General features: G+C 44.5%; 1 protein-coding gene across 3 annotated transcripts in view; it reads right to left on the reverse strand.

The window, feature by feature from the left end:
• Positions 1-26,766, reverse strand: part of ANKIB1 (ankyrin repeat and IBR domain containing 1) — a 556,103-nt gene that overhangs the window by 258,633 nt on the left and 270,704 nt on the right. For all 3 annotated transcript variants that reach the window (XM_085631084.1, XM_085631082.1, XM_085631083.1), the window contains exons 10-11: positions 24,181-24,269; positions 11,322-11,452 (exon numbers count right to left, since the gene is read on the reverse strand). In XM_085631084.1, coding sequence (XP_085487210.1) covers positions 11,322-11,452; positions 24,181-24,269 — 220 coding nt within the window. The remainder of the gene's footprint in view (positions 1-11,321; positions 11,453-24,180; positions 24,270-26,766) is intronic.

Genomic DNA, 26,766 nt, shown 5'->3' on the forward strand with positions numbered 1-26,766 from the left:
CAAGATATGTACTAAATGTACGAAATAAAAAGAGACAAATCTTCAAATATCAACAAGGTAATACTCTGCATTCTGGGGAAACGAGTAGGCAAGGAAATCATACAAAGGCGTTATCTGGGAGGCAAAAAAATATACAGGGAGAAGCAATCGTACAAATTGTTGAGATTATGGCTCCAATGATTCTCATACATTTAGCCAGTTTGTTAAAAAAACAGAGTAAGCATAACAAATTAGGGCTTACAGCGTCTCTCAGTAGGTGGGAACAGTATATTCACCAACTATAATTTTCTTCATCTACAGAACAGCCTACTCCACTGAGGCTGAACATTTTTCTCTTTTTGTCAGTCATAAGTAGTACACATCCTTTATGAAAAAGTAGATCGATAGATGAACCCAGAACGAAAAGAGGGCTTTAAATATTGGACAGGAGACATCATATAGCAGTTGGCAGGGCTTGATCTTACATCCAGTATTTAAAAAGGACTCCCTATACAACCCTGCTAGCTACCATTTCATAGTTTCAATTGACATCGAAGACATGGCTATGTTAGGAGACTGTTGAATGTGTTTTTTTATTTGGGTTCAATAAAACAACCTTGTGCTGTGCTATCAGATGAGATTTCAGTGTGGGTACCTCAGACAATATACTGGCTTTATTTCTATTAATCCTTTGAATGAATCATATGACTGTTGCTCTAATGTATGTCTGCTTCACTGATTTCAGGGCACCTTTCAACGGATTGGATAAACTGGGAAAAATTGACCAGATGAGGTATTCCCCATCTTAAACTGCCAACAATTCAGATTTGTTATTCTAACACCTGGGTCCAATTTATGTTGGTACAAAATGGATGACTATCCCACAAGATTAAAATCAGCATTGGCTGAAGCAGGTGTGCTTTTGTGTGCTCCCATTTTTCAGCATGTATGTGACAGACATGGGTACAGCACTACATAAATACAATACACAACTACGGAGAGACAATACACACCCTTCCTACATTGGTAGGCGGCGGACAGATAATGAAGTACGCAGACAACACTATCATTTTCAGTAGAACCAGAGTAGGACTCCAAAGGCAGTAACAAACCTTTTAGCAGAATTTAAGGAAGAATATACAGAAAATACTAAAATGATGGTCAACACTCACAAATTTAACAAGCATTGGCAAAGCAAATATGTCTTGCCTTTGGGGGTCTATTGGCTTTGCTAATGCCTTTTGGAGATGCTGTACAGCAACTGGCAAGATGCTGTGAGCAAAGGGGAGTGGGGGGGGGGGGGGGAGTAGCATGTGAAGCAGGGCTCAAGCAAGATTTATTCAGGACAAGCTATTTGTAGGGACTACTCGCCCTTTCTGGCGAGTTGAAAATCCTCTAACTTCAGTCACAGAACCAAAAGACAATTTTAGGAAGACAAACTGACTTTTGACCTCTGTCTCGGAAAGAAGAGCAAATGTGAAAAGATAACAAGATTTAACAGCATCTTTATTGCTCACAAAGTGAAACAGCAATAAAAATGCCTTTAAATCTTGTCACATTTGCTGGCTTTCAGAGACAGAGGTCAAACGTCAGTTTGTCTTTCTACATTTATTTTTCATTCTGTGACTTAAGTTAGAGGATTTTGTAAAGTAAACTGTGTGACAACTGAACTGTGCAAAGCATGTTACATGAAAGGCTGTAAGATGTCAGGCTTTTTTCTAACACAACACTGAAATAGCTAAGTGAACTGTTCAAACATTTCAAATATATTTCACTAATTATGAAAACCCATTTTCGTAATTCTATGGTGAAAAACATTTTTATAGGATACAAAACAAATTAGAACACTTTACTTGGTGATGTGCAAATTTTTAATATTTTTGCTGAAGCCCAATTTCCAAACATTGTTGATGCACTATTAACAGTAAAACTACATGTTAGTGGGAACGTTTTGTGGCCATTTCAATGGAAAATATGCTTTGGCAATATACTTATGAAAAGTGAGTTTTAAACATGAACTGGGAATTATTACTGCTCCTGCCCAGATGACAATGCTATTAGTGAACTAAGAGGAAAGCCAGGGATCATGTTTACCCTATATATGGACTTGATCCTTGTTATACATGGAGCAAACATTTAGTCTAGTAAATAAAGAGTCTTCTTGTACAGTAAAAATAGTGAACTTGCATATTTGAAGGTGCACTCTTATGTGATAATAAAGAAAAAGGCTGCTTCATAAGACAAAATATTTGCCTAGGCTCACACAACCGGAGACCAGTTCATGGGTCAAGTACATTACAGTTAGGTTGAGTAGCTTATAAAAATTACTAGACCTGCAGGTCAAGTACATTTTTATGATTTTTCGAGGCCTGTGAAGGACAGAAACACGGGGGTAGAGGGAGAAGCACAAGAAAGAGAAAGCAGCAAGTAGCGTGGAGGGGTAGGGAATTTGGCAAGAGTAGAAGCACAGCACGCAAGAGAGCTTGCAACGTGAGGGAAACAACAACACAAAGCGAAGGGGTAGGTATTTGACAGGGGGAGTAAAGCACATGAGAGAGTTGTAGAAAACATGTGCACTCTCATGGAGTGCTTAAGCAAAAAGAAAATGTAATTCCCTAGAAGTGGAGGTATAAAAGTCAGTCAGAGAGATTGTGAAGAGCTACGGTCCGGGAGGGACAAACATAAGATAGATAAGCTGGGATAAAGAAAAGCTATTGCTGAAGAAAAAAAAGCATAGGACAGTGATAATAAAGCCAACCAAAGGTGAACAATACACATGCAGTAAGCACCTGTCAGTTCTTGGTAAGCAGATGAGATTTCAGTGTGGGTACCTCAGACAATATACTGGCTTTATTTCTATTAATCCTTTGAATGAATCATATGACTGTTGCTCTAATGTATGTCTGCTTCACTGATTTCAGGGCACCTTTCAACGGATTGGATAAACTGGGAAAAATTGACCAGATGAGGTATTCCCCATCTTAAACTGCCAGCAATTCAGATTTGTTATTCTAACACCTGGGTCCAATTTATGTTGGTACAAAATGGATGACTATCCCACAAGATTAAAATCAGCATTGGCTGAAGCAGGTGTGCTTTTGTGTGCTCCCATTTTTCAGCATGTATGTGACAGACATGGGTACAGCACTACATAAATACAATACACAACTACGGAGAGACAATACACACCCTTCCTACATTGGTAGGCGGCGGACAGATAATGAAGTACGCAGACAACACTATCATTTTCAGTAGAACCAGAGTAGGACTCCAAAGGCAGTAACAAACCTTTTAGCAGTATTTAAGGAAGAATATCCAGAAAATACTAAAATGATGGTCAACACTCACAAATTTAACAAGCATTGGCAAAGCAAATATGTCTTGCCTTTGGGGGTCTATTGGCTTTGCTAATGCCTTTTGGAGATGCTGTACAGCAACTGGCAAGATGCTGTGAGCAAAGGGGAGTGGGGGGGGGGGGGGGGGGAGTAGCATGTGAAGCAGGGCTCAAGCAAGATTTATTCAGGACAAGCTATTTGTAGGGACTACTCGCCCTTTCTGGCGAGTTGAAAATCCTCTAACTTCAGTCACAGAACCAAAAGACAATTTTAGGAAGACAAACTGACTTTTGACCTCTGTCTCGGAAAGAAGAGCAAATGTGAAAAGATAACAAGATTTAACAGCATCTTTATTGCTCACAAAGTGAAACAGCAATAAAAATGCTCGATCTCCAGGGTGGCAATTCGTTGATCGAGGTCGGTCCCATCTTTCTTTATGTTCTTGATGTCTGAGGCGGCGTCCTCCCGCAAATAGGCGATATCCTCACTGAGTTAGCCAAAGAGTGTTTCTATGAATGCATGGGTGACAGGAGCCTGTGCATCGTCATGGCTGGCTGTGGGTTCTGAGTCGGCTGCATCCCCCTGGGGTGGGGGGGGTCAGGCTTTTTGGAAGCAGGGTTGGCAAGTAGGTCCTTGAGCGTTGAATCCTTTTTGGTAGAGTGCGTCGCAATGTCAGGGGGACAGCTCACCCTCAACCGCCCAAATCAGAAGAGTGGGAGGAGGACGGGGCGCAGGAAGGGGAGTGGGTCCCTGCTTGATGTCCCAGTGCTATATGACTGCTGTCTGGAGAGGACTGGGCTGCGTAGCTGACAATGCAAAGTGGCCAGACTTCAAAGGCTGGATGGCGCGGCTTCTGCGCAAGTTCCGCTGTGCCCCCCCTGCGCCTGGTTTATGGTCTGGCCCCTGTGTCAAGGCACGAATTCCCTACTCCTGGACTCCTCTCATCCAAAGTCCATTCGATGAGCCCACCCAGGTCTGATCGGGGTATCGATGCTGCTCCAAGGAGCATGACGGTGGTTGAGCCAGAGGCCAGTCATAGCAGTGTGGTGGCTAGTGATGCCCCCTGGGAACATCAGGAATGCACTTGTAGAGTGCTCTTTCTTTCTCGCTACCCTCTTTGCATGAGTCCTGCAGCGCGAACTCTCTGTGGCCGCTCACCTTAACACTGCGTGTCTCTGCCCCCAGGGTCCACAGCTTCATCTGTGGGCTACTCCCAGGTGTCAGCTGGAGGGCGAAGAGATCTCAGTCCTGGTTCTCTCAGGGGCACAGAAGCCTCTCTGTCAGCCTTCAGCTACCCCTGGGTCTTTTGTCTCTGTTGTGCAGTTGCCCTGCTCCCAACATGTACCTCCAGCCGGTGTCGGAAGACAGCTCGCTTACTGAGGCTGATGGCAGTGGATGATGGTTTCAAGGGAATGAGCGCCGAAGAATCACTCCTAGCTAGCCACCATTTTGGCCACGTCCAACATTGTTTATTTACATATGAAGGCCACCAGGTCCATTTTATTTTTAGGAGTAAATAAAATCCCAAAATCACATCATGACAAGAGACTATTCTTGAAATATAATGTGTTAAAACGTCTTTGTAATAAACTTGTGAGATATGGAAAATGCAACTTACCAGTATGCATCTGTTCTTGGCATGCAGAGCTGCAGAATCTCACACTGTGCATAGATCTCCATCTGGTGTTGGGCCAGGATGCTTGCACCTTGTTATTGTCTTGGAAGAAGTCTTTGTAGTCACGAGATAGGTGACTCCTCCCTTGGACGACAGTGCGCATTGGCATCGACTCCATCCTCAGATTGTTTTTCGCCATGAAGGGAAATGATGGAGTTTGTAAGAAACAGAAAAGGTGTCCATGTGTAATGTATCTAAGTAAGATGACACTGGAACAGATACAGGTTCCGGGGAGGTGGGTGGGCGTGTGAGATTCTGCAGCTCTACATGCCAAGAACAGATGCATACTGGTCAGAAGCATTTTCCGTTCGAGGCATATGAGCTGCAGAATTCACACTGTGCATAGACTGTAAAGCAGTGTCTCTCCTAGCGGTGGTCACATGTATCCGTTGCAGTGGTTTGAAAAAGTGTTTTAAGAACAGCCTGGCCTAATGAAGCTTGTTGCTTCGCCTGCACATCTACACAATAGTGTTAGGTGAATGTGTGTGTGGTAGACCATGTTGCTGCCTTACAAATGTCTTCTAGGGGAATGTTCCTTAAGAATGCCATGGAAGCCCCTAGTTTGCGTGTTGAGTGCGCTCTAGGGGAATTGTCAATGTGCGTTTAGCTTTCTGGTAGCATATTTGAATGCATTTAACTATCCACCTGGCAATTCCGGCTTTGGAGATGGGATTGCCTTTATGAGGGGGAGAGAAAGCTACGAACAATTGGTTTGTTTTCCTGAAAGGTTTGGTCCCATCAATGTAATAAAGTATAGCTCTTTTGACATCAAGTGTGTGAAGAGCTCTCTCTGCTACGGAATCTGGGTTTTGGAAAAACACTGGTAACTCTACAGATTGATTAAGGTGAAAAGCAGAGATTACTTTGGGAAGGAATTTTGGATTTGTCCTAAGGACCACCTTGTTACGATGTATTTGTAAGAATAGTTCTTGTATTGTTAAAGCCTGGATCTCACTCACTCTCCTGAAAGAGGTACTTTCCATGTAAGGAAGTGCAGTTCACATTTGTGTAGAGGTTCAAATGGGGGACCCATGAGCCTAGTAAGGACAATGTTTAGATTCCACACTGGAGAGGGCGGCAGTGTAGGAGGAATTATTCTTTTAAGGCCTTCCATAAAGACTTTGATAGCGGGTACTCTAAACAATGACAAATGTTGTCTGTTTTGTAGGTAGGCGGCAAGGGCAGCCAGATGTAATCTTATAGATGAGTATGCATCTTTGTAGATGCAGCAAATAACAAATGATATTCTGAATTGAAGCATCTAGCGGGTCAATTTTGTTGTTATTGCAGGAAATGACGAATCTTTTCCATTTAGCTGCATAGCAAGCTCTAGTAGTGGGGCATCTGGCTTCTTTAATAATGTTCATACAGTCGGGTGGGAGGTTGAGATAACCGAACTCTAGGACTTCAGGAGCCAGATTGATAGATTTAGTTGTGCTGGATCTGGGTGCCTTATTTCTCCCTGGTTCTGCGTCAGCAGGTTTGGGGAGAGACATCGTTTTTGGTGCGGAACTACCGAGAGTTCGAGGAGTGTTGTGAACCATGGTTGCTGTGCCCATGTGGGAGCAACTAGAATCATCTTGAGAGACTGTTGTTTGAGCTTGCGTACTACTAGCGGAATGAGCGGAAGTGGCGGAAAAGCGTACGCAAATCTGCCTGACCAGTTCATCCATATCGCATTGCCCTTGGACAACGGGTGTGGGAACCTGGCGGCGAAGGTTGGGCATTTTGCGTTTTCATATGTGGCAAACAAATCTATGTCTGGGTGGCCCCACATCTGGAAAAAGGGCTGAAGAAATTGCAGATGAAGGTCCCATTTGTGTATCTGCTGGGCCTGACTACTTAACAGATCTGCAATCTGATTGTTCACTCCTGGAAGATGTTCTGCCAGAAGATATATGTTCTGTGGAATGGCCCATCTCCATATGCTTTGCGCTAGATGAGACAGCTGCAAAGAATGTGTCCCTCCTTGTTTCTGTATGTAATACATTGCTGTCATATTGTCGGTGCGGACTAGGACCGTCTTGTTGAGAAGATGTGCTTGGAATGACTTTAACGCTAGAAATATTGCCAGTAATTCTAGGTGATTGATGTGGAGCACTTTTTGTTGAGTGCTCTCCCTGCCCTGAATTGTGTGGTTTAGGAGAAGGGCTCCCCAGCCGGTGAGTGATGCGTCCGCTGTTAGCACTATCTGTGGAACTGGCTATAGGAACAGCCGCCCTCTGGAAAGGTTTTGTGTGTTCCACCACTGCAGAGAGCGATATGTGCGGCTGTCCAGCAACACCAGATCTGTAAGTTGACCTTGAGCCTGGTTCCACTGACGTGCTAAGCATTCCTGTAGAGTGCGCATCTGAAGTCTTGCGTGAGGCACAATGAAAATGCAAGATGCCATCATTCCTATGAGCTGCATAAACACTCAAGCTGGGAGAGTGTTGGGGTTGAAATTTTGTGATGTGGGTTTGCATACTGGTTATCCGGGTTAGATTGGGGTATGCTAGAGCTTTGGAAGTGTCTATTGTGGCTCCTAGATACTGATAAAGGTAGGAGGGCTGAAGGTGCGACTCGGTGTAGTTTACTGTGAACCCCAAGTGGTGTAGTAGCTGAATCGTTGGGCAAGTGTGGTGAACATACTGGCTGTATGACTTGGCTTTTTTTAGCCAGTCGTCCAGGTATGGAAACACATGGATCTGCTGCCTTCGCAGGTGTGCTGCTACTAACGTAAGACACTTTGTGAATACCCTGGGTGCTGTGGTGACTCTGAATGGGAGAACCTTGAACTGATAGTGTTGGCCGTCCACTGTAAACCTTAGATATTTCCTGTGAGCAGGGTGTATGGGAATATGGAAGTAGGCGTCCTTGAGGTCTAATGTGGCAAGGAAGTCGCCTTGTTGAAGCAGTGGAAGGACTTGTTGAAGAGTGATCATGTGAAAATGATCTGACTGTATGTAGAAATTGAGAGGTCTGAGGTACAGTATTGGTCTGAGAGTCCCATCCTTTTTGGGGATTAGGAAATACAGGGAGTAGACCCCTGTTCCTTGATGCTCTATAGGGACTGGCTCTATTGCATGCTTTTGAAGCAGTGAGAGAACTTCCAGTTTGAGGAGCGTCAGATGTTCTGCAGACATCTGGCGTTGTTTGGGCGGTATGTTGGGGGGAGTTGCAGTAAGTTCCCTTGTTGTCATTTCCCCTGTACCCTCCTCTAAAATATCCCCTGTTGGGGTATGTTTGTGTGTGGTTTTTGGAGGAGGAAGATTTAGTGTCTGTACTGATGGTTTTGGATGCGCCTCTATAAAATGAGTGGCGAAAGGAGCCTCGTGTAGATGGAGACTGTAATGCTCCCATGGATTTTGCAGTCTCCGTGTCTTTTTTCATTTTTTCTAAAGCTGTGTCCACAGCCGGGCCAAAAAGTTGTTCCTGATTGAACGGTTGATTCAGGATAGTAGTTTGCACTTCCTGTTTGAACCCAGAAATGCGCAACCAGGCATGCCTTCTTAATAACACACTAGTGTTGATTGATCTAGATTCAGTATTTGCTGCATCGAGGGCACATTTAATCGATGCGTTTGTGATTAACTTACCTTCCTGAATCAGATAATTGGCTTTGGCCTTGTATTGGTCAGGCAAGTGCTGCATGAGGGTCTCAAGTTCGTCATAGTGAGCCCTGTCGTATCTGGCAAGTAATGTCTGTGCATTAGCTATCCTCCAGTGATTAGCTGCCTGGGAGACAACTCGTTTGCCTGAAGCATCTAGTAATTTCGACTCTTTGTCTAGAGGTGGAGCATCACCGGAGGTTTGAGAGTTAGCACGCTTCCTAGCATTGGACACTACCAGGGAATCTAAGGGGAGATGGCCTTTAATGTAGGTGGGATCATTAGGGGTGGGTTTATATTTTTTATCAATCAGATGATTGAGAATTCTGGTCCTGACTGGGTCTTTGAATACATCTGGAGCATGTTTGATGACACCTTTGAGCATGGGCAGTGTTTGTACTGTCTTTTGTTACTGTGCAAAAGTTTCCACTAGGAAGTCTTCCTCTGTGGGATCTGAATGCATTTGGACGCCATGATATTGGGCAGTCCTATCAATAAGCTGACTAAACCCAATGTTGTCATCTGGGGAGATGGCCTAGTCGGGTAAGCATCTGGATCAGGAAGATCTGGAAGATCTACAGGGACATTGTAGTCGTCCCATGGATCTGGTGTTATGTCAGTGTCATCATCAGGATCAGTGAAAGGGTCATTATTTCCTCCCCCAGCCCCTAGGTCATCATCATCCTGTGGTGGTGGTGAATATGGGGGAAGTATGGGAGACTTTGGAGGAGAGAAAGGCTTAGTAGGAAGAATAGAAGAAGAGGGTCTTAAAGGTGAAGTTGCACAGTTTCTTTTCTTCACAGGCACCGAAGGGATGTGTGGGGTGTCCAATTTCCTCTTCTTGTGTGGAATGCTGACAATATGGCCTGTCTTAGGGTGCACATGGAGAGTTTTTTGTTTTTGATCGATGGGATCCAGCAGAAATAGTTCTTCCTCTTCGATGATAGCTTTCTGTGCTGTTTTTTTCGGTTCCGAACGTGGTTTAGATTTTGGATCTGGAGCTGTAGTGTCCTTCGGCTTCGGTGTCGTGTCCAAAATCTTTTCGGATCCGAAGGTTTTCGAGGTGCCTTCAGATCCGAGGCCTTTTGTTCTTTGGGTGCCGAGGTGCTCAGTAACGAGGTCTTTTTGGAGACCGCAGGAGAAGGATGTGCTCCCTCTTTGGGTGCCGGCGATGTTTTTGGGGCGCTGGCGTGTGGCTTGCTCAGTCCCGAGGTGCCGGAAGGCTTCTCCTTTGTCTTCAGAAGCCTTGCCCAGGGGCCCGGCTCCAAAGTTTTGTTTCGGTCACGACTAGGGCCTTCAGGCGAAGTCTTGACCGGAGCCTTTTGTTTTTCAGATGGGGTTGGGACAGAGGCAGTTGCACTCACTCGTTGACCTGGACTGATGTGGTCATCGGAGTTGGAGTCATCTGCTTCGGATACAATGTTGAGATCCTCCGAATCCTTCATCGAAGATGTCCTCTGGCACCGGAGCAGCCTGTTGAGCCATAACGTGTCCTTGAGCCCAGCGATCACGGATAGTCTTCTTGGATCCGAAGGAGGCGCAGGCTTGGCAATTCAATCGTGTTGGTCACTGTGTGGGAATTTAGCTCCACACTGGGGGCATTTTTTTAAATGGAGTCCTTTCCATTAGCCGTAGGCCCAAATGGCGTCGATAGGCCCAGTGGCCCGCATCGACGACCGGAATCGAGTATGTGAGCTAGTGCGTCGAAAGGCACGCGAGCGAAAGTTACATCCGAACCCGATGGCGGAAAAAAACAATCCGAGGATGGACTCGATGCCCATGCACACTGTCGTCCAAGGGAGGAGTCAACTATCTCGTGATTACAAAGACTTCTTCCAAGACAACAACAAGGTGTAAGCATCAGAGCCCAACACCAGATGGCGATCTATGCACAGTGAGACTTCTGTAGCTCATATGCCTCGAACAAATGTATATTATTAGTTACAGAAAAATGTTGCACACAATATAATTTTCATACAATCATTATCCAGATTGTTCCACATTTACCACTACAGGATCTAAATTTGTACCAACATGGAGAAAAGAGCATACAGGGATAAGAGCAGGAGAGTCCCTCTTGCTTATCGATGTACAAAGCATGTCTTTTCATAAAGTATTAATTTCATGAAGGAATAATCATTAGAAGATAGTTATGAGCAGATGTAGATAGGTTCATGAGAAAGTGCATCCCGCTGTGGCAGAATTCTCCTTTCCACCAGAATGCCACTAAGTGCATCCCAAAATACAGTTCTAAGTCAATGATCTAAACTTCCAATGCATTCATATAGGAGCAAGATAAGAAATTACTAAAGTATATTGTATGCTTACACTCTGATAGGCAATAAAAATTACATTTAGTGTGACATTTCTATACAAAAGATATATAATCTCAGGACTCTGAATGGCTATTTGCTAAACATAACAACAATGGCAAAATACAAAAGGCTAATGGCTCTCTGAAACAATGAGAGTGACATTTTATGCAGTGATCTACATATTTCAGGGTAAATTTGAACACAATAATGGCAAATCAAAAAATGAATAAGATGAAGCAAAACACACTCAAATCCCTGGGGATAGGCACATAAAGAAAAGCAAATCTGTAACAAATCTCAGTGACTTTTTCTTTTTTTACATACTCCAGAAATATGATCACTGAACTGCCCAAAGAATACATGGTGATTATGGACCACAACATATTCTGGACACTTAAAACACCCTAAATGTTTGACAAGGTCTTACCTTGGCACATTGCATATGATTGCAGCCCTCATTCTTCTGAATTGGAGACTTACAATTAGCGCACGGTTTTGAGTTTGATAGTAACCACAAACAGTTTGCAGCATCTTCAAAAGCTTCATTAACTCCTGCAACTACAGTTAAACAAAAGTGAATCAGTTAGTACTGTCTTAAAAGGTACAAACACAACCAAAGTAGTTGCTAAGTGGTTCCATGCCGTGTGTCAATGGAATACATTCTGCTAAGTTTAGCTTCTGTGCCAACATCATTTGGTAAAATAGTTTTAGGATTGAATTCCCGAGTGTGACACATATGAGAATGAAGCCACTTGGTAGAATTGTGTTACTCATTTACACCATATAGAAGCAACTAACGCATACACATGTAATACTAGAACTCAATTCTTAAATGTACTGTATTTTTAAATCACCATGAAGAATTTCACTGCCACTTACCATGTCTAGCCTTGTTGCATGCTGTTAATGTGCTAACGTTTTAAAACTAATGTGCAAATACAGCTCTGTAATTTAAGACTTCAAATTTTCAGTGTTGCATTCTCACACTTTGTTCCTTTTTTGTAATTTTTATAAAAATACTAGAGCAAGTTTTTTAAAAGCATTTTTACTAAAGTTTACACAATGGAAACCGGCGTTAATTTCCCTTCAATTATTGGATTTGCTCCCTAATTGTGTGGCGATATTGAGTTTTGTTAATTGTACAGTTAGAATGAGGAAATGTTTAACAATAGATTAAAGTAGACATGTTATATGCAGCAAATGAAAATAGACTGCTTTAGCCTGCTTCTAACATTTTGTAATTCATTCTAACTTATTTTAAGATGTGAGGAATGTTTTAACAATTGTAATCAATATGTTTTTTATAAACTAAATTGAGATTATTTGACTGCCATTCTCCACCCATTGAAAAAAGCAATTTGGAGCAAGTGGGTCCAGAAGACAGTGCAGTCTGAATAGGGATTGGTTCCACATTGGTTATAATGTATTGTCCTGAACTATTATGGCTTTTTACATGTTTTTATTACTCTGTATACTACTATGATACAAGCATTAGTGCAGCAAATTTCTGTCATTTTTATGGCTTCAGAATATTCCAGGCCACCTCTGTGCATGCTTTTCGATTTTCTTGTTCACTGGCACCTCAGTTTCCAGGCGTCTGGTCTGTTAAAAGATTAATATGTGTTGAGAGATGGTTCCAGCTGAAGTAATCAAAAGAACATTATTTTGGTCCTAGTGTGCGTCTGACTTTCTGTGGAATTTCTGTAGTATGTAATTATGTGTGGGACACTGAGAAATTGGACTTAGTCGTTTGCCTCGATCCGCAAGCGCCAAGAACCACCAGATATGGTTAGCCTGTCTGCAAAATAAGCGGATGTGCTGGCCATGATGGCCCTATAAATGAAGCCGCTGGATTTGAAAGATGGCAAAGGCAGGCAAGGGGAGCCAATCGATTTCCATCAGGATGGGGGTGAAGTGAACACATTTCTTCAGATCCTGGATGAGACATGCTGTGGCGTGTAGAAACTGAACCAGTTCAAGGCTATGCTTTTGATTTACATCTGTTTGAATATTTAAAGCAGGGTTAGAGTGTCAAAAGCCACAAACAGAAGTAAGATCCGTGCTTTCATGGCACCCTTTCTTCACCAAGAGACAGAAATAGGCACTTATATGTTGTTGGACCTATTCGTTATTCGTTATTCAGACATCGGCGTTTCTAGGAAGCAAAAAGTCTGTGACCGCACTCTCTGAGCGTGGCAAGGTACTTGGAATGTAGAATTGTAGGGTCAAGTTAGATCAATTATGTAAATTCAAAAACAGCTTTTTTCAATAAAGGGATCAACTTATTTTTGAAATAAGTGATTATTTGGCTACATGCCCGTAACAAACTTAGCAAGATTCCTTCCAACTTCTACTATCTGCACGTTCAAAGGTATTGGGTAAATGACAGAAGGCAACAGGTTACTTGTGGAGCATAAACTTTTTTTTTGTTTTTAGAAAGTTGCAAAAGTGCTCATTGCATTCATCATATAGGTATTAATATTTTGACAACACCGACTCTGATCTAAATAGTGAAATATTTAGACTCAATCCTGGAAAAGTGATCAGCTGCTTGTCTCAGACATTGGCAAGTCATGATTCAATGTCATTAACAGGTTGATTTCTTATTTTTTAAACATAAAAAGGAATTACTGCATAACATAGTTGAAATTTGAATTTGTAAATCCTATCAACTCCTAAATTTGTATGTGATTTCATAGAATACAAAATTCACATAATGCCAATGACATTTATCAATTGGTAGAAGCCAATTCATGGAATGCATTTTTACAAATTTGCCTTTAACATGCTTTTTTTTTACAGGTTTTAATGCCATTAATTATGAACGTGGTTTGTGCAGGTTGCTTCTCAACAAGGATTCCATACATACTTGTTATCCATTTATCACATTCCCTTTCCACGTCTTATTTTTTAGAGCCCTACTGTTTATTTTGTTAGTGTCTGTTTCAGCTAACCCAAAACCTTTTCTACTACTGGTTTGCCCTGATTTGATAATTCTCTTTCCATTGTCCTCTTCTCCTTCCTCATTTACCCATGTTATTTATGTGAGAGACCACTACTCCAACCCCTTTGTCACTTCACTTTTTAGGTCTCGGCTGGCGATAGCAGCGCGCATACGCTGCTCTCGGCTTTCAAGAGCTCCTTGGAATCAATATAGATTCCGAATCTCTCGGAGGCAGAGTTGAAGCCCTGCCCATCTTTTTAATTGGGTAGCGTCATCTTCCATGCAAAACGCTAGCTTCTGATTGTAAAGGAGGCTTCTTAGTCCCTCCTTGTTGCCGCCTTGTCTCCTTTTGGCCCCGCCCACCGGGATTGGATCTTTTACTGGCGGCAGTATTCAGGCTGTCTTTCATTGCTTTTAAAAAGTGCGCTCTCGCCGTCTGTCTGTGTTGGGCCTCCCTCTGTGCGCATTAGTTCGCCTCCTCTGACTGTGAAGACACACAGTTTCTTAGGGCGGTGCATGCTCCAGAGCTCATGTGTGCGGGCCGCAGGAAACTAGTAAAAATGAAGGTAGGAATAGCATTTTCAGAGCCAGCACATATTTCGTGATAGGATGCACGCTTTATTGTCACTCATTTGCTTGCTTTTCAGGTTCCATCTTCACTGTGCTTGTACTCACCCAATCGCTTGTATTTAAAAAAAAGAAAATTGTAAAAGGGCCACGTACCACTGACTGGTTCCCATGTCATGTTTCCTTACTATTGACTGGCTCCCGCGTGACTCCAATGTCAGCACCTCCTCTTAGCCTTGATGTTCCTCTTGGACTTCAAGTCTTCATTGCGCAGTGAAGCCTGGATTAAGCACTGCTTCCAGTGGCCAACATCCGCCATTGCAAGCTGCTACAGGTACTTTTTTGGAACTTAGCGCGTTTGTGTCATCGCAGGTGAAAATTAGTTACACTTTGCTGTAGTTCATCTGTGTATCACTCTTTGCTGCTATGTGGCTGGGCTCCTTCGGCTGATCCCACTGTGTCTACTCTTCAGGTCCTAGTGGGGTGTGCAGAACTTCATGAATGGGGTCAAATAACCAAACATCATGCGACGTCTATGGAGCGGCATATAGCGAGAGCAGAGTCTAGGCCTGTAGCACCTCGGACCGGCGGAGGTGCTCAGTGGCAGTAGTGAGTGATCATTCAGCTCCTCTCCTAGAGGACAATCTACCCACGTCATCTAAACATTGTCCATAGGCGCCTAATATTCTGCGTGTCTGAGTTTGCCAAACGTAGAATGTATCCCGTAAGCACCACACAGCATTAAAGGTCACCCTCAGCACCTCAGAGTTCATTACTTGCTCCATCTATGCAGTAAAGTATAAGTAAGTAGTGTGCACACAGCGATCTCTCAACTAAACAATGCTTCCTTGTCTGCAGAAAACCACCAACGCCATCATCATCATGGTGTATGTAGAGCTTTCCATTGGTGACCAGAGATAACCAAGCATAGTGGCAGACAATCTCTTTCTAAAACAATAAAATCTCCAGGGCTTTCCGGAGCATGAGTGAGCCATAGCTGGTTGTACAGTTTATTTTACAGTTGCATGGCCTGGACTAATATCCAAAATAACACCCCCACTCCTGTGTCAAGGTGGCCATACTGTTGTTTGCCAGTCTACCTGGCGCTAGCTGATTGTTCGCTTCGCTTCCTCAGAAAGGTTGTTTGTTTGCTTTTAAAATTGATTGTCACGTATTTTGCTGAGCACTAAAAACATTTTAAATACAAAAACTGTACTTGCACACGAAGAACTCCTACCTGAGCTTTTCCAACCAGCGCGTAGCCCTTCCGGTTCTCCCCGGTCCACCACGGGTCCTTGTCCCGATTGTGTGGAGGGAGCAGACTTCCGGTTCAGGGTCAGCGCTCTAGCTGTTCCTCCCCCTACGCCATAAAACTTGATGCAGGGCGAAGCGCGCAGCGGACGCGTCAAGGTGGCCATACTGTTGTTTGCCAGTCTACCTGGCGCTAGCCGATTGTTCGCTTCGCTTCCTCAGAAAGGTTGTTTGTTTGCTTTTAAAATTGATTGTCACGTATTTTGCTGAGCACTAAAAACATTTTAAATACAAAAACTGTACTTGCACACGAAGAACTCCTACCTGAGCTTTTCCAACCAGCGCGTAGCCCTTCCGGTTCTCCCCGGTCCACCACGGGTCCTTGTCCCGATTGTGTGGAGGGAGCAGACTTCCGGTTCAGGGTCAGCGCTCTAGCTGTTCCTCCCCCTACGCCATAAAACTTGATGCAGGGCGAAGCGCGCAGCGGACGCGTCAAGGTGGCCATACTGTTGTTTGCCAGTCTACCTGGCGCTAGCCGATTGTTCGCTTCGCTTCCTCAGAAAGGTTGTTTGTTTGCTTTTAAAATTGATTGTCACGTATTTTGCTGAGCACTAAAAACATTTTAAATACAAAAACTGTACTTGCACACGAAGAACTCCTACCTGAGCTTTTCCAACCAGCGCGTAGCCCTTCCGGTTCTCCCCGGTCCACCACGGGTCCTTGTCCCGATTGTGTGGAGGGAGCAGACTTCCGGTTCAGGGTCAGCGCTCTAGCTGTTCCTCCCCCTACGCCATAAAACCTGATGCAGGGCGAAGCGCGCAGCGGACGCGCGCAGCGGGCGCGCCGGCGGCGCGCCGAAGGCGCGCCAAAGGCAAGCCCGTCTGCGCCCGTCCGCGGCCGACCGGGCCCAGGGCTCAGGAACTCTGGACCAGACACCCTAAATCGCACCACATACTCGAGAGAAAACCTGTTTGCTATCAGGGCCCTCTCTAAGAGATGCTGCGTCCATCCAATGTCCCTGGGCGCCCCCATGAACAAATGTCCACACTGTGGATACATCCTTGCCCCTATGCCCAACACCTCGTCCCCCGCAAATAAACAATTGAACATGGCTCTGCTGAATTGCAGATCCCTGCCAAAGCATGCCACTGAAATCTCCTTACTACTAGACGAGTCAGACTTAGACATTATCTTTCTCACAGAGACCTGGCTCTCACCTAGCTCGGACCCCGACGTGATTCAAGCAATCCCCTCAGGTTACAGGATCCAACGCCTAGATAGAACTGGCAGCAGAGGTGGAGGAATTGCCATTATTTATAAAGATTGGCTAGTCTGCCGCCTCTTAGGCAGCCCTATGCTGGACTGCGAAAATGTCCAATTTTCTATACAAGTGACCCCCTCAGTCACCTTTTCCGGGATCCTTGTATATCGGCCCCCAGGAACCCCGGGAAAATTCTGTAGCTCGCTACTTGAAACTACATTAAATCTTGCCAGCACTTCATCCAATTTCACCGTGCTTGGAGACCTCAACCTACATCTGGATGAGCTCTCCAATAAAGTGACATCTGACCTTATGCACGACCTCGCAGCTTATCAGCTCCATCTGAAAAACCATCAAGCTACACACTTGAAGGGCCACCTCCTTGATCCCATCTTTTCCAATATCAAGGAACTAGAGGGACTAGACCCCATCCCCCTTCCTTGGTCAGATCATTATCTGATCCCTTTTAAATGGCACCCTCCCCACATACATATTCCCCTGAGGTCGTCACGAACCTGGGCACGACACTGGTCCAGACTCAATATCAAGAACTGGACCGATGAACTGGAACGGACCATTCCTAGTCCCGACCCGAACCCAATAGTGGCGAACAGAAAGTTTCATTCATGGATTGAAAACTCGCTCAATACTTTACTCCCCTATAAAAACAGTTTACAAAAAAGCGGCCCTAATAAATGCCCCTGGTTCACTACGAACCTCCGTAATCAAAAACAACAATGTAAAAGACTAGAACGAGCTTGGAGGAAAGACTACTCAAGTGAAAAAAAAGCTGCCTATAGATCATCGATTGCCTCCTATAAAGCAGAAATCAGAGCAACACAGGCGGCTTACTTTGAGGAAACAATTCAAGCCTCCTCCAACTCTTCCAAAGAAATCTTTCGCATCATAAAAAAACTTACACTTATCCCAGATCCCCCTCATACAATTGATCCCACTGGCAATCACTGTGAGGACCTGGCAGATTTCTTTTCTACTAAAATCAAAAAAATCCTTAATCTTTTACCACCCACTACGATGAACCATGCTCCGAACCCAGAGCCCTTGGAAAACAAGAGACAGCTTGATTCCTTCCCCCCTATCGCTGAGGATCACCTCTGCCACATCATTGAGACAATAAAAAGTGGCTCCCCCAACGATCCAGCGCCCTTTAAAATACTCAAACAGGCCTCGCCCATCATCATCCCCCCCATTGCCAACTTAATCAATGCCTCATTAGCTACAGGCTTAGTCCCACAGGACTGGAAAAAGGCCATGGTTAGGGCACTTTTGAAAAAGCCTCACCTGGATCCCTCGGACCTGGGCAACTACCGGCCCATCTCGCTGCTCCCTGGTATTAGCAAGGTCGCAGAAAAACATGTCAATCGAATACTCTCGACCCACCTGGAAACTTCGAACATGCTTCACTCCTCGCAAACAGGCTTTCGCCCCGGGCAGGGCACCGAGACGGCGCTCATTGCGGTGGTAGAAGAATCCCGAAAGATTCTGGATATGGGAGGCTCCGCAGCTATCATCCTTTTAGACCTCAGCGCTGCGTTTGATACGGTGAATCACCACATTCTTATTCACCGTCTCAGAAATGTAGGAGTGACAAGCAAAGCGCTATCTTGGCTGGAATCATTTCTGGAAGGCAGATCCTTCCAGGTGTTTGACGAGAACACCCAGTCCCAACCTGTTCCCCTACAGTGCGGAGTACCGCAGGGCTCCTCCTTGAGCCCTACCCTTTTTAACGTGTACATGTCCCCACTAGCTCAGATAGTCTCCCCGTTTGGCATCCAGCTGGTCACCTACGCAGATGATACTCAGCTCATCGTGGCTCTGAATCAGGAAGATCAATCCCATAGCAATCTCTGTTTAGGCCTCAAGGAAATCAACAACTGGATGAGCCTTTCCCATCTTAAGCTCAACGGCGATAAAACAGAGATTATGCTACTGGGTAATCAAGCTGCCTTCAATCCGAACTTATCCTGGCCACTATGCATGGGACCTGCACCATCACCCAAACAAGAAATAAAAAGTCTGGGCGTATGGTTAGACCATGAGCTTACCCTAAGAACTCAAGCAAGGAAAACGGCGGCCACTTGCTATGGTATACTTCGTATGGTACGGAAAGTACTCCCCCTTCTACCCGCCCACTCAAGAAGGCTGGTGGTCCAGGCACTGGTCCTCTCCAGGCTGGACTATGGCAATGCCCTCTATCTGGGGGCACCAAAAGCAGTGATCGCCAAACTACAGACTGTGCAGAATTCTGAAACCAGGCTTCTCACTGAAACTAACAGCCGTAGCTCAGCCAAACCCGCCCTGCACACACTCCATTGGCTACCCATACAGGAAAGAATCCATTTCAAGACCCTTTGTATCGCACATAAAACACTTCACAACAGAGGCCCCCCTGCTATCAAAAACCTCCTCAAACCTTATAAACCCACAAGAAACCTCCGCTCAGATCAACTTCATCTGGCAGCAGTCCCCAGAATTAGAAAGGCTCGATCAGGAGGTCGCCTGCTATCCTATAATGCCCCCAAACTCTGGAACACCCTTCCTCTTTCCATCCGTAAGGAAGCCAACCATCTGTCATTTAGGAAACAACTTAAGACCTGGCTATTCCCTTAAATTCCATCTTCTCCTTGGCCCTCTCCGCAGCGCTGGGATGCTTCCGGGTAGCCATGCGCTATACAAGAACATCTTCATTCATTCATTCATTCATTCATTCACTCCTACAAAATACCCTGTGCTGTGCTTGCGAAATCTTTTGAATACATTTTTTTTTTAAATCTTAAAAGTGGATTAGATCCTGCCCATTACTTACCATTGGCTGGCTCCCAAACTGTCAGCGTCATAGCGTTTTAGTTTTTTACCTTAAGCAGTGTTGCACAGTAGCTCATATGCTGTGCAACATGTAAAACGAGCATTGAAAATGCAATAGGTCTCGCCTTTGATTAAGTTAAAGCCATTTGCTTTGCTAATGGTATTGTATAGCAAAGCAAATGGCTTTAACTTAATCAAAGGCGAGACCTATTGCATTTTCAATGCTTGTTTTAACATAGTTTATTTTCCTCATGTTCCCTACTCATTCTTTTGTACACTTTTTTGTGGGGCTTACCTCTGTACCTTTATCCCACCCGTTAACCCTTTTCCTACATGGTAATCATCTACCTTTGTCCTCTTTTCTCTTTCTACCACTTTAACATTTACCAAGATTCCCTGGTCCACAATTTATTTTCCCAACCACTTTTGGAAAAGAGCGTAATTTTGTCCCAGAATTCCTAAGTATGCCATCACAAAGATTGCTACTTCTGAGAAATCGTGTCCATCTCAGTTTATCCCACTTTAGGGGTGGTACTAGCATGGGGGTAGCACGCCTACCCGATTAGCTAATTTTCCCACCTGTCCTGGTGCCAAAGGAGGCTATGGACAAGGGGGCGGCTTCCTCTCTTGTGAGGGGAGAAAGATTCACATTTCTAAGGCGGCAGCTCTTTGAAGCTTGCTGGCCTAGGAAGGCTACTCAGCATGTCATCCGGTGGGTGTTACACCCTCTTCCCACACAGGCTTTTTTTCTGGACTTCCTGAGAGCAGAGGCTCTCACCCAAGGAGGTTAGAACAGTGTCTCGGGGGGCAGGCTGGCAAAAAACAGTCAGGGAGCACACCAGAGGCTGGTAGGTTTTCAAGGGTCGTCTGTAAGGTGCCTCTGGGTGCAAGTATTGGTAAATTCGCCACTGGAATTAGTGTGGGTTTACCAATACAAGATGTTTGATACCAAACATCCCTATTTTCAGTGAAGCCATCATGTAGCTGGGGAACTAGTTTTCAGTAATGTCCAGCATATGTTTTAAAATGGCTTCCCTGGTCACTTGTACTGGCAGTGATAGGACTAAGCAGCACAGGGGCATATCTGCTCATGCAGGTATGCCTTCACATATAATATTATATTCAGCACCCTGCCTAAGGGCTGTCAGGCCTGATGTAGGGGTGACTTACAAATATTACATTCAGTGTTATGGGACATGGCACACAGGGATGTGTGACATGTCATGTTTTCACTTTTGTCTGCACCAAGACACGCAGCCTGCATTGGCAATCTTACATGTACGTAGTGAGGGGTCTCTTAGGGTGGTACAATTTGTGTTGCTGTCCTTACAAACCCTCTTTAATACCTCATGCCCTTGGTATAAGGGGTAGCATTCATTAAGGGCTTCCAGAGGGTGCTAAAAGTTTTGGCAATTAGAAGAAACAATTGAAAATTTTTGGAGAAAGAACACTGGTACTGGGGACCTGGTTAGCAGGAAACCAGTACTTCATCAAATACCAGGCACTACATAAGAAAGTAGTTCAGCTTGATGTGGCGGGGAAACCCTGCATCACATTCCTCGCTCAGGAATTCAGAGAATTATCATGCCATAGGTTGAATTGCTCTTCCCGAGACTACTGCTCCCCCCCCCCTTTTTTTTTTTTACCTTATTTCCCCCGTCTATTCTTGACCCAGCCCCAATTCCGCCCCCCCCAAAAAAGGGGAACCAATATGGCCAGATGATATGTGTTACTCTACTAACATAATTGCACTTGTTTGGCCTATGTATGATCTCTGATGCATTTGTAAAAAGAACTATTGATGGACAGAATGCAGAACAATGTCATACATTCACCCCAGTACAGAGATCTGGGCCTAAATCCATTGTTTTTTTGCTCACCATGCCTTTCCAGTTTGGACCCAGCCATATGCAAATCAGTCTTGACCCTGTGCCCAATGGGAACAGTCCAGCCCGAACTGCCAGGCCAGGTCCTCCCTGGACTGGAAACAAGCATCCTAGGTCCGGTTTCGGGGTTTTATCCCTCTTCAGCCAGGATAGCTTGATTCCAGTGACATGGAGAGCACTCACGTTGAGGCACAGGGTCAAGACTGATTTGCATATGGCCATGTCTGAACTGGGGTGGCGTGGTGAGCAAAATAACGATGGATTAAACCCAGATCTGTGACTGGGGGTGAATGTTTGCCAATGTGCAACATTCCGTCCATCATTTTTTGTGTTTTGCTGTTCGCCCTATGTGGGAAGGGTATGCCCAGACGTGGGTCCTGTGCTCACTACGCCACTGGAGTCAAGCTATCCTGGCTGAAGGGGGGTGAAACCCCGAAACCGGTCCTAGGATGCTTGATTCCGGTCCAGGGAAGACATGGCTTGGCAGTTCGGGCTGGACTGTTCCCATGAGGCACAGGGTCAAGACTGATTTGCATATGGCCATGTCTGAACTGGGGTGGCGTGGTGAGCAAAATAACGATTGATTAAACCCAGATCTGTGACTGGGGGTGAATGTTTGCCAATATGCAACATTCCGTCCATCATTTTGTGTGTTTTGCTGATCTCTGATGCAACCACAGTTATATTCTTGAAAACCCATTAACAGATTTGATACAAAATACTGGAAAATTGCACATTTTTTTTAAAGCTCCAATGCTGGAAAACATGTGTAACATCAAGAAGAATGCCTACGTGCAACAGCAAAGGCACTAAAACCAATGTAACTTCTATACAAACTGTGATAAAAGATATTCTGACTTTGTGATGTAACCTCCGGAGCAGGCTTATCCAAGTAGTATCTTGTGAGCTATTGGTAGCTCTCCTGCTACCTGTAAGTAGCTCACCTGTGTCCAGCCCAGCCTATTAAACTAGAAGCTTATGTTTGGCTGAATTAATATATGAAGGCCAAGATTGACATGGTGCATTTGCAACAATGTGTGCATTTTCAAAACTCATACATTGATGTTTGGAGTAAAAAAGAATGTCTAAATTAACTGGGGGTGAGTGCTTGCAATGTTCAACACTCCGTCCATCATTTCCTTTGGTTTTTGCTTTGTTTCCCATAAGTTGGCAGGGTATGCTCAGACGTGAGTCCCTTGCTCACTTTGCCACTGGATTCAAGCAAGCCTGGCTGAAGACGGCTGAAATGCCAGAAACCGGTCCTAGGAAGCTTTTTTCCAGTCCAGGGAAGACATGGTTTGGCAGTTCGGGCTGGACTGTTCCTATGAGGCACAGGGTCAGACTGATTTGCATATGGCCATGTCTGAAGTGGGGTGGCAGAGTGGGCTAAAGAACGGTGATGGATTAAACCCAGATCAGTTGACTGGGGGTGAGTGCTTGCAATGTTCAACACTCTGTCCATCATTTCCTTTGGTTTTTGCTTTGTTCGCCATAAGTTGGCAGGGTATGCTCAGACGTGAGTCCCTTGCTCACTTTGCCACTGGATTCAAGCAAGCCTGGCTGAAGATGGCTGAAATGCCAGAAACCGGTCCTAGGAAGCTTGTTTCCGGTCCAGGGAACACATGACTTGGCAGTTCGGGCTGGACTGTTCCTATGAGGCACAGGGTCAGACTGATTTGCATATGGCCATGTCTGAAGTGGGGTGGCAGAGTGGGCTAAAGAACGGTGATGGATTAAACCCAGATCAGTTGACTAGGGGTGAGTGCTTGCAATGTTCAACACTCCGTCCATCATTTCCTTTGGTTTTTGCTAAATTAACAAATAAACATAAAGCTGATATCTGAGTGGTAAATCATGTGGCGTTCGGAAGACTTATTATTAATATTATTACCTTGGTGGAAGGGGCATTGCACTTTTGGCTGTTCTGCATTACTCATGCAGAGGCATTCTAAATTGGCAAAGCCAATTTTACATTATTGCTGGCAACCCTGCCTGATACACTAAGATGATAGTGGTTTGCATATGGTTGACACTACTGTTATCTTGTCTGGTGTGGTCACTGTTAAACCACTAAAAATATTATTAGCTTGAGATCATTTTCAGTGAACATAAGTAGCTCTTATTACAGAAAAGGTTGGAGACCCCTGCTCTGGATCTTCCTAAAGATCAATTAAACAGATTGTAATTTCCATATGCTAGCCACCTATTCCAACATGTAAGGTAAGAAACTAACAACTGAAAATTAACTATCTTGATAACCATCTCTCTGCATATAACTAGACTAAGGAAGTTTCAAGTGCATGGCGTTGCTGAACACCAAACAAGATCTCAAAGAAATTACATAAAACATTTTTATATGAATGTTTATATTTTTGAAACATTGAAGGAATTTTAGTAATTGAAACACTAATTTGAGCTGTTACAAAACAAAAATTAGTATGTTTGAATTTAACTGAAACAAACAACTATTAATGCGTGCTAAAATTCTGGTTTGTAAACATATCTTACTATTCTAGTTATGCAATGCTTTCTAAAGCAAAAATCCTCTTACGTTCCTCTGGTTTCATTTCCGATACTTTCTGCAACCAGTTCTTCCATGTTTGGCAGTCACAAGGTTCATGAGCATCACCAAGGCATTCCCTAAAAAAATATAAACACCAAGATAAATTTAGGCTAAGAATTGTGTTTTGAAGGTTGGCTATTAGATTTATTAAAACCATCTCTCAACTTATGGAGATTTCTTTATAAGGGCATGAAAGAGGAGTCAGTGGCCCAACTTTAGTGGTTTTGCAATCTCAGAAATGCCTTGTCTCCTCAGAAATAAACAAGATGAGTCAATGTACCCTGACTCTAGAATTCAGACTATGATAGGTATATCAATGCATCCTGGTTCATGTAACTATATTATATTTGTAAAGGATAACCCAAACATTTGCAAACAATTCAAACAAAAATGCTAACATTATTTCAATACTATTTACACATCCTCATCCTGGTAACAGCTATGTCACACAGGTAATAAACATAACAAATAAGCTACAAAGAGATTCAAAGATTTGTAATGGAGCGGTATTGTTACACAAAAATATTTGCAGACTGTGACTTACTTTCACATACATTGGACTTCTAAGATAATAGATTCTATATCAGGACTAACAGAGGAGTATTATGTTTTTTCATTTGTATTCATTTTATGCATTTTTAAACCATGGACCATGGGCTACCAGTGCGGGTAGGGGCACTATAGAAGGATATAAGGGTTACCATATTAAGTGCTATTTGAAGTGATAGGTTTTTCAAGTCTTATTGAAGGTATGTATATTCAGTGTTTTTCTAATATCTTCTAAGAAATGCTCCAACATTTTTGAGCAAGGAAACGGAATTACACTAATTTATTGTTTTTAGTTTGAGTGCAACAAATCACCAGAGAAGGGCTTCATTTATTTTTTGTTAGATTAGATGCTCCTATGATGCGGTGTTTGCTGTGCAGATAAGAAAGGTTGTTAATCAGAACTGTTGTTTGTTACACTTAGTGCTGCCTTGTGGAAAATAGATTTCACTTGTGTGAATAAACACTAGCAACCACGTTAGTTAAAGTGTTACCACCTACAGCATAAGTAGGACTAAGCACCACAAAGCTGCCCTATTGTCTTTAGACCCTACAAGCACGTTCATATTTCAAAAAAGGTAAAGATGGCAGTGAAAAGCCTTCAAGCTTTTACCAGAATTAGGTTGCCTTGAAAGTAACATGTATGTTGTTGGCAAAGGATAGATACTGTAAATTTCATGGACGATGAGTAGTGGGGAGAGCGGCACTAAGTCCTGTGACGCTGTGGTTCACAGAGGGAGTGCAAAGCCACAGTTGTGAAATGCATAGTAATGTGGTCTGGCGATTAAGGATAACAGGATAAGGGGTTTTGAGCAGGTGTTCTGGTAAAAATGCAGGGTTCACTGTAGTTGCTTTATTACGAGTAGGAGAATAAACAACTTGATCTATGTTACTTTGTTCCTTATGGAAACAGAACTCTTCAACAATGAAAAGGCAGGGGGAGGAGCCTAGCGCGCAACCAAGATGGACGCGTAGGCACAGGGCTCCCGGGACCCTCGCGGCCTCCCACGTCTATCCTGGCTATAATCCTGTTATTCTGTAGGAATATTACTGGTGAACCGAAGCGGAGGTGATTCCCGTTTTCGGGACTTAAATCGGACTTTGGGAACTCGACTTATCCTGTACTCCAGAAAGAGGCCTGCTCCGTGGCGCCACCCCGGACTTGGGTTGGCACTGTCCCCGAGCTCCAATCGAACAACAACGGCACTAGGGTCTTGGGCGGGCGTCCCCCCCTGGTTTCACTTTCGTTTTTGACTTTCCTCTACGAGTCTGGTGGCGGGCGCTCACAGTCGCTCGGCGTTGGGACCGAGCTGCAGCGGTCGAGTGGCGTTGACAAGGGGGCTGTCCATCAGTCAGGTGGACTCCCCAGGGTGATTGCTGTGCCTAACAGGTATACTGGATCTGCTCTCCCTGCTGAGTGATGACGACCCGGCTGGACGGCGACAAGCACAAGTCTAGAGCTCCCCGGAGGGGTAGCTACGTGCAAGCGAACAACATGGACTGCTATGCCCAGCAGAAGGGATCTCCCGGATCGAGTGGACTTTCAGATGCAGCCAAGGAGGGCCCGTCACCCTCGACGGAATTGACACTACAAGACGTCATGAGTGCCATCGACGCCATGAAGGCCTCGGTCGGCCAGCAATTCGACTCGCTGGCCCACAAGCTGGACACCGTGTTGATCGATATCAACTTACTTAAGGCTGATCTGTCGAAAACTAGTGAGAAGGTCAAATCACTCGATCTCACGTCATCTGGCCTCAAGACGGATGTCTCGGAACTACAGACGGAGATCCGTAGTTTGCGGGCCCTCAGCGACCTCTCTGCCAAGAGACTGGAGGATTTTGATAGCAGGGCCCGGCGGAATAACGTACGCATCATCGGTGTGCCGGAGCAGTCGGAGGATGGGCCGGTCGATCTCTTTGTGGAAGATCTGATCCTAACCAAACTAGCGCCGAAAGGCCTCAGCAAATTCTTTACGGTGGAGCGGGCGCACAGAGTTCCGGGGGGCCGGCCGAGGCCTGGGGCCCC

This window comes from Triturus cristatus, chromosome 10 (genome assembly GCF_964204655.1).
Source record: "Triturus cristatus chromosome 10, aTriCri1.1, whole genome shotgun sequence".
Taxonomy (NCBI): Eukaryota; Metazoa; Chordata; class Amphibia; order Caudata; family Salamandridae; genus Triturus; species Triturus cristatus.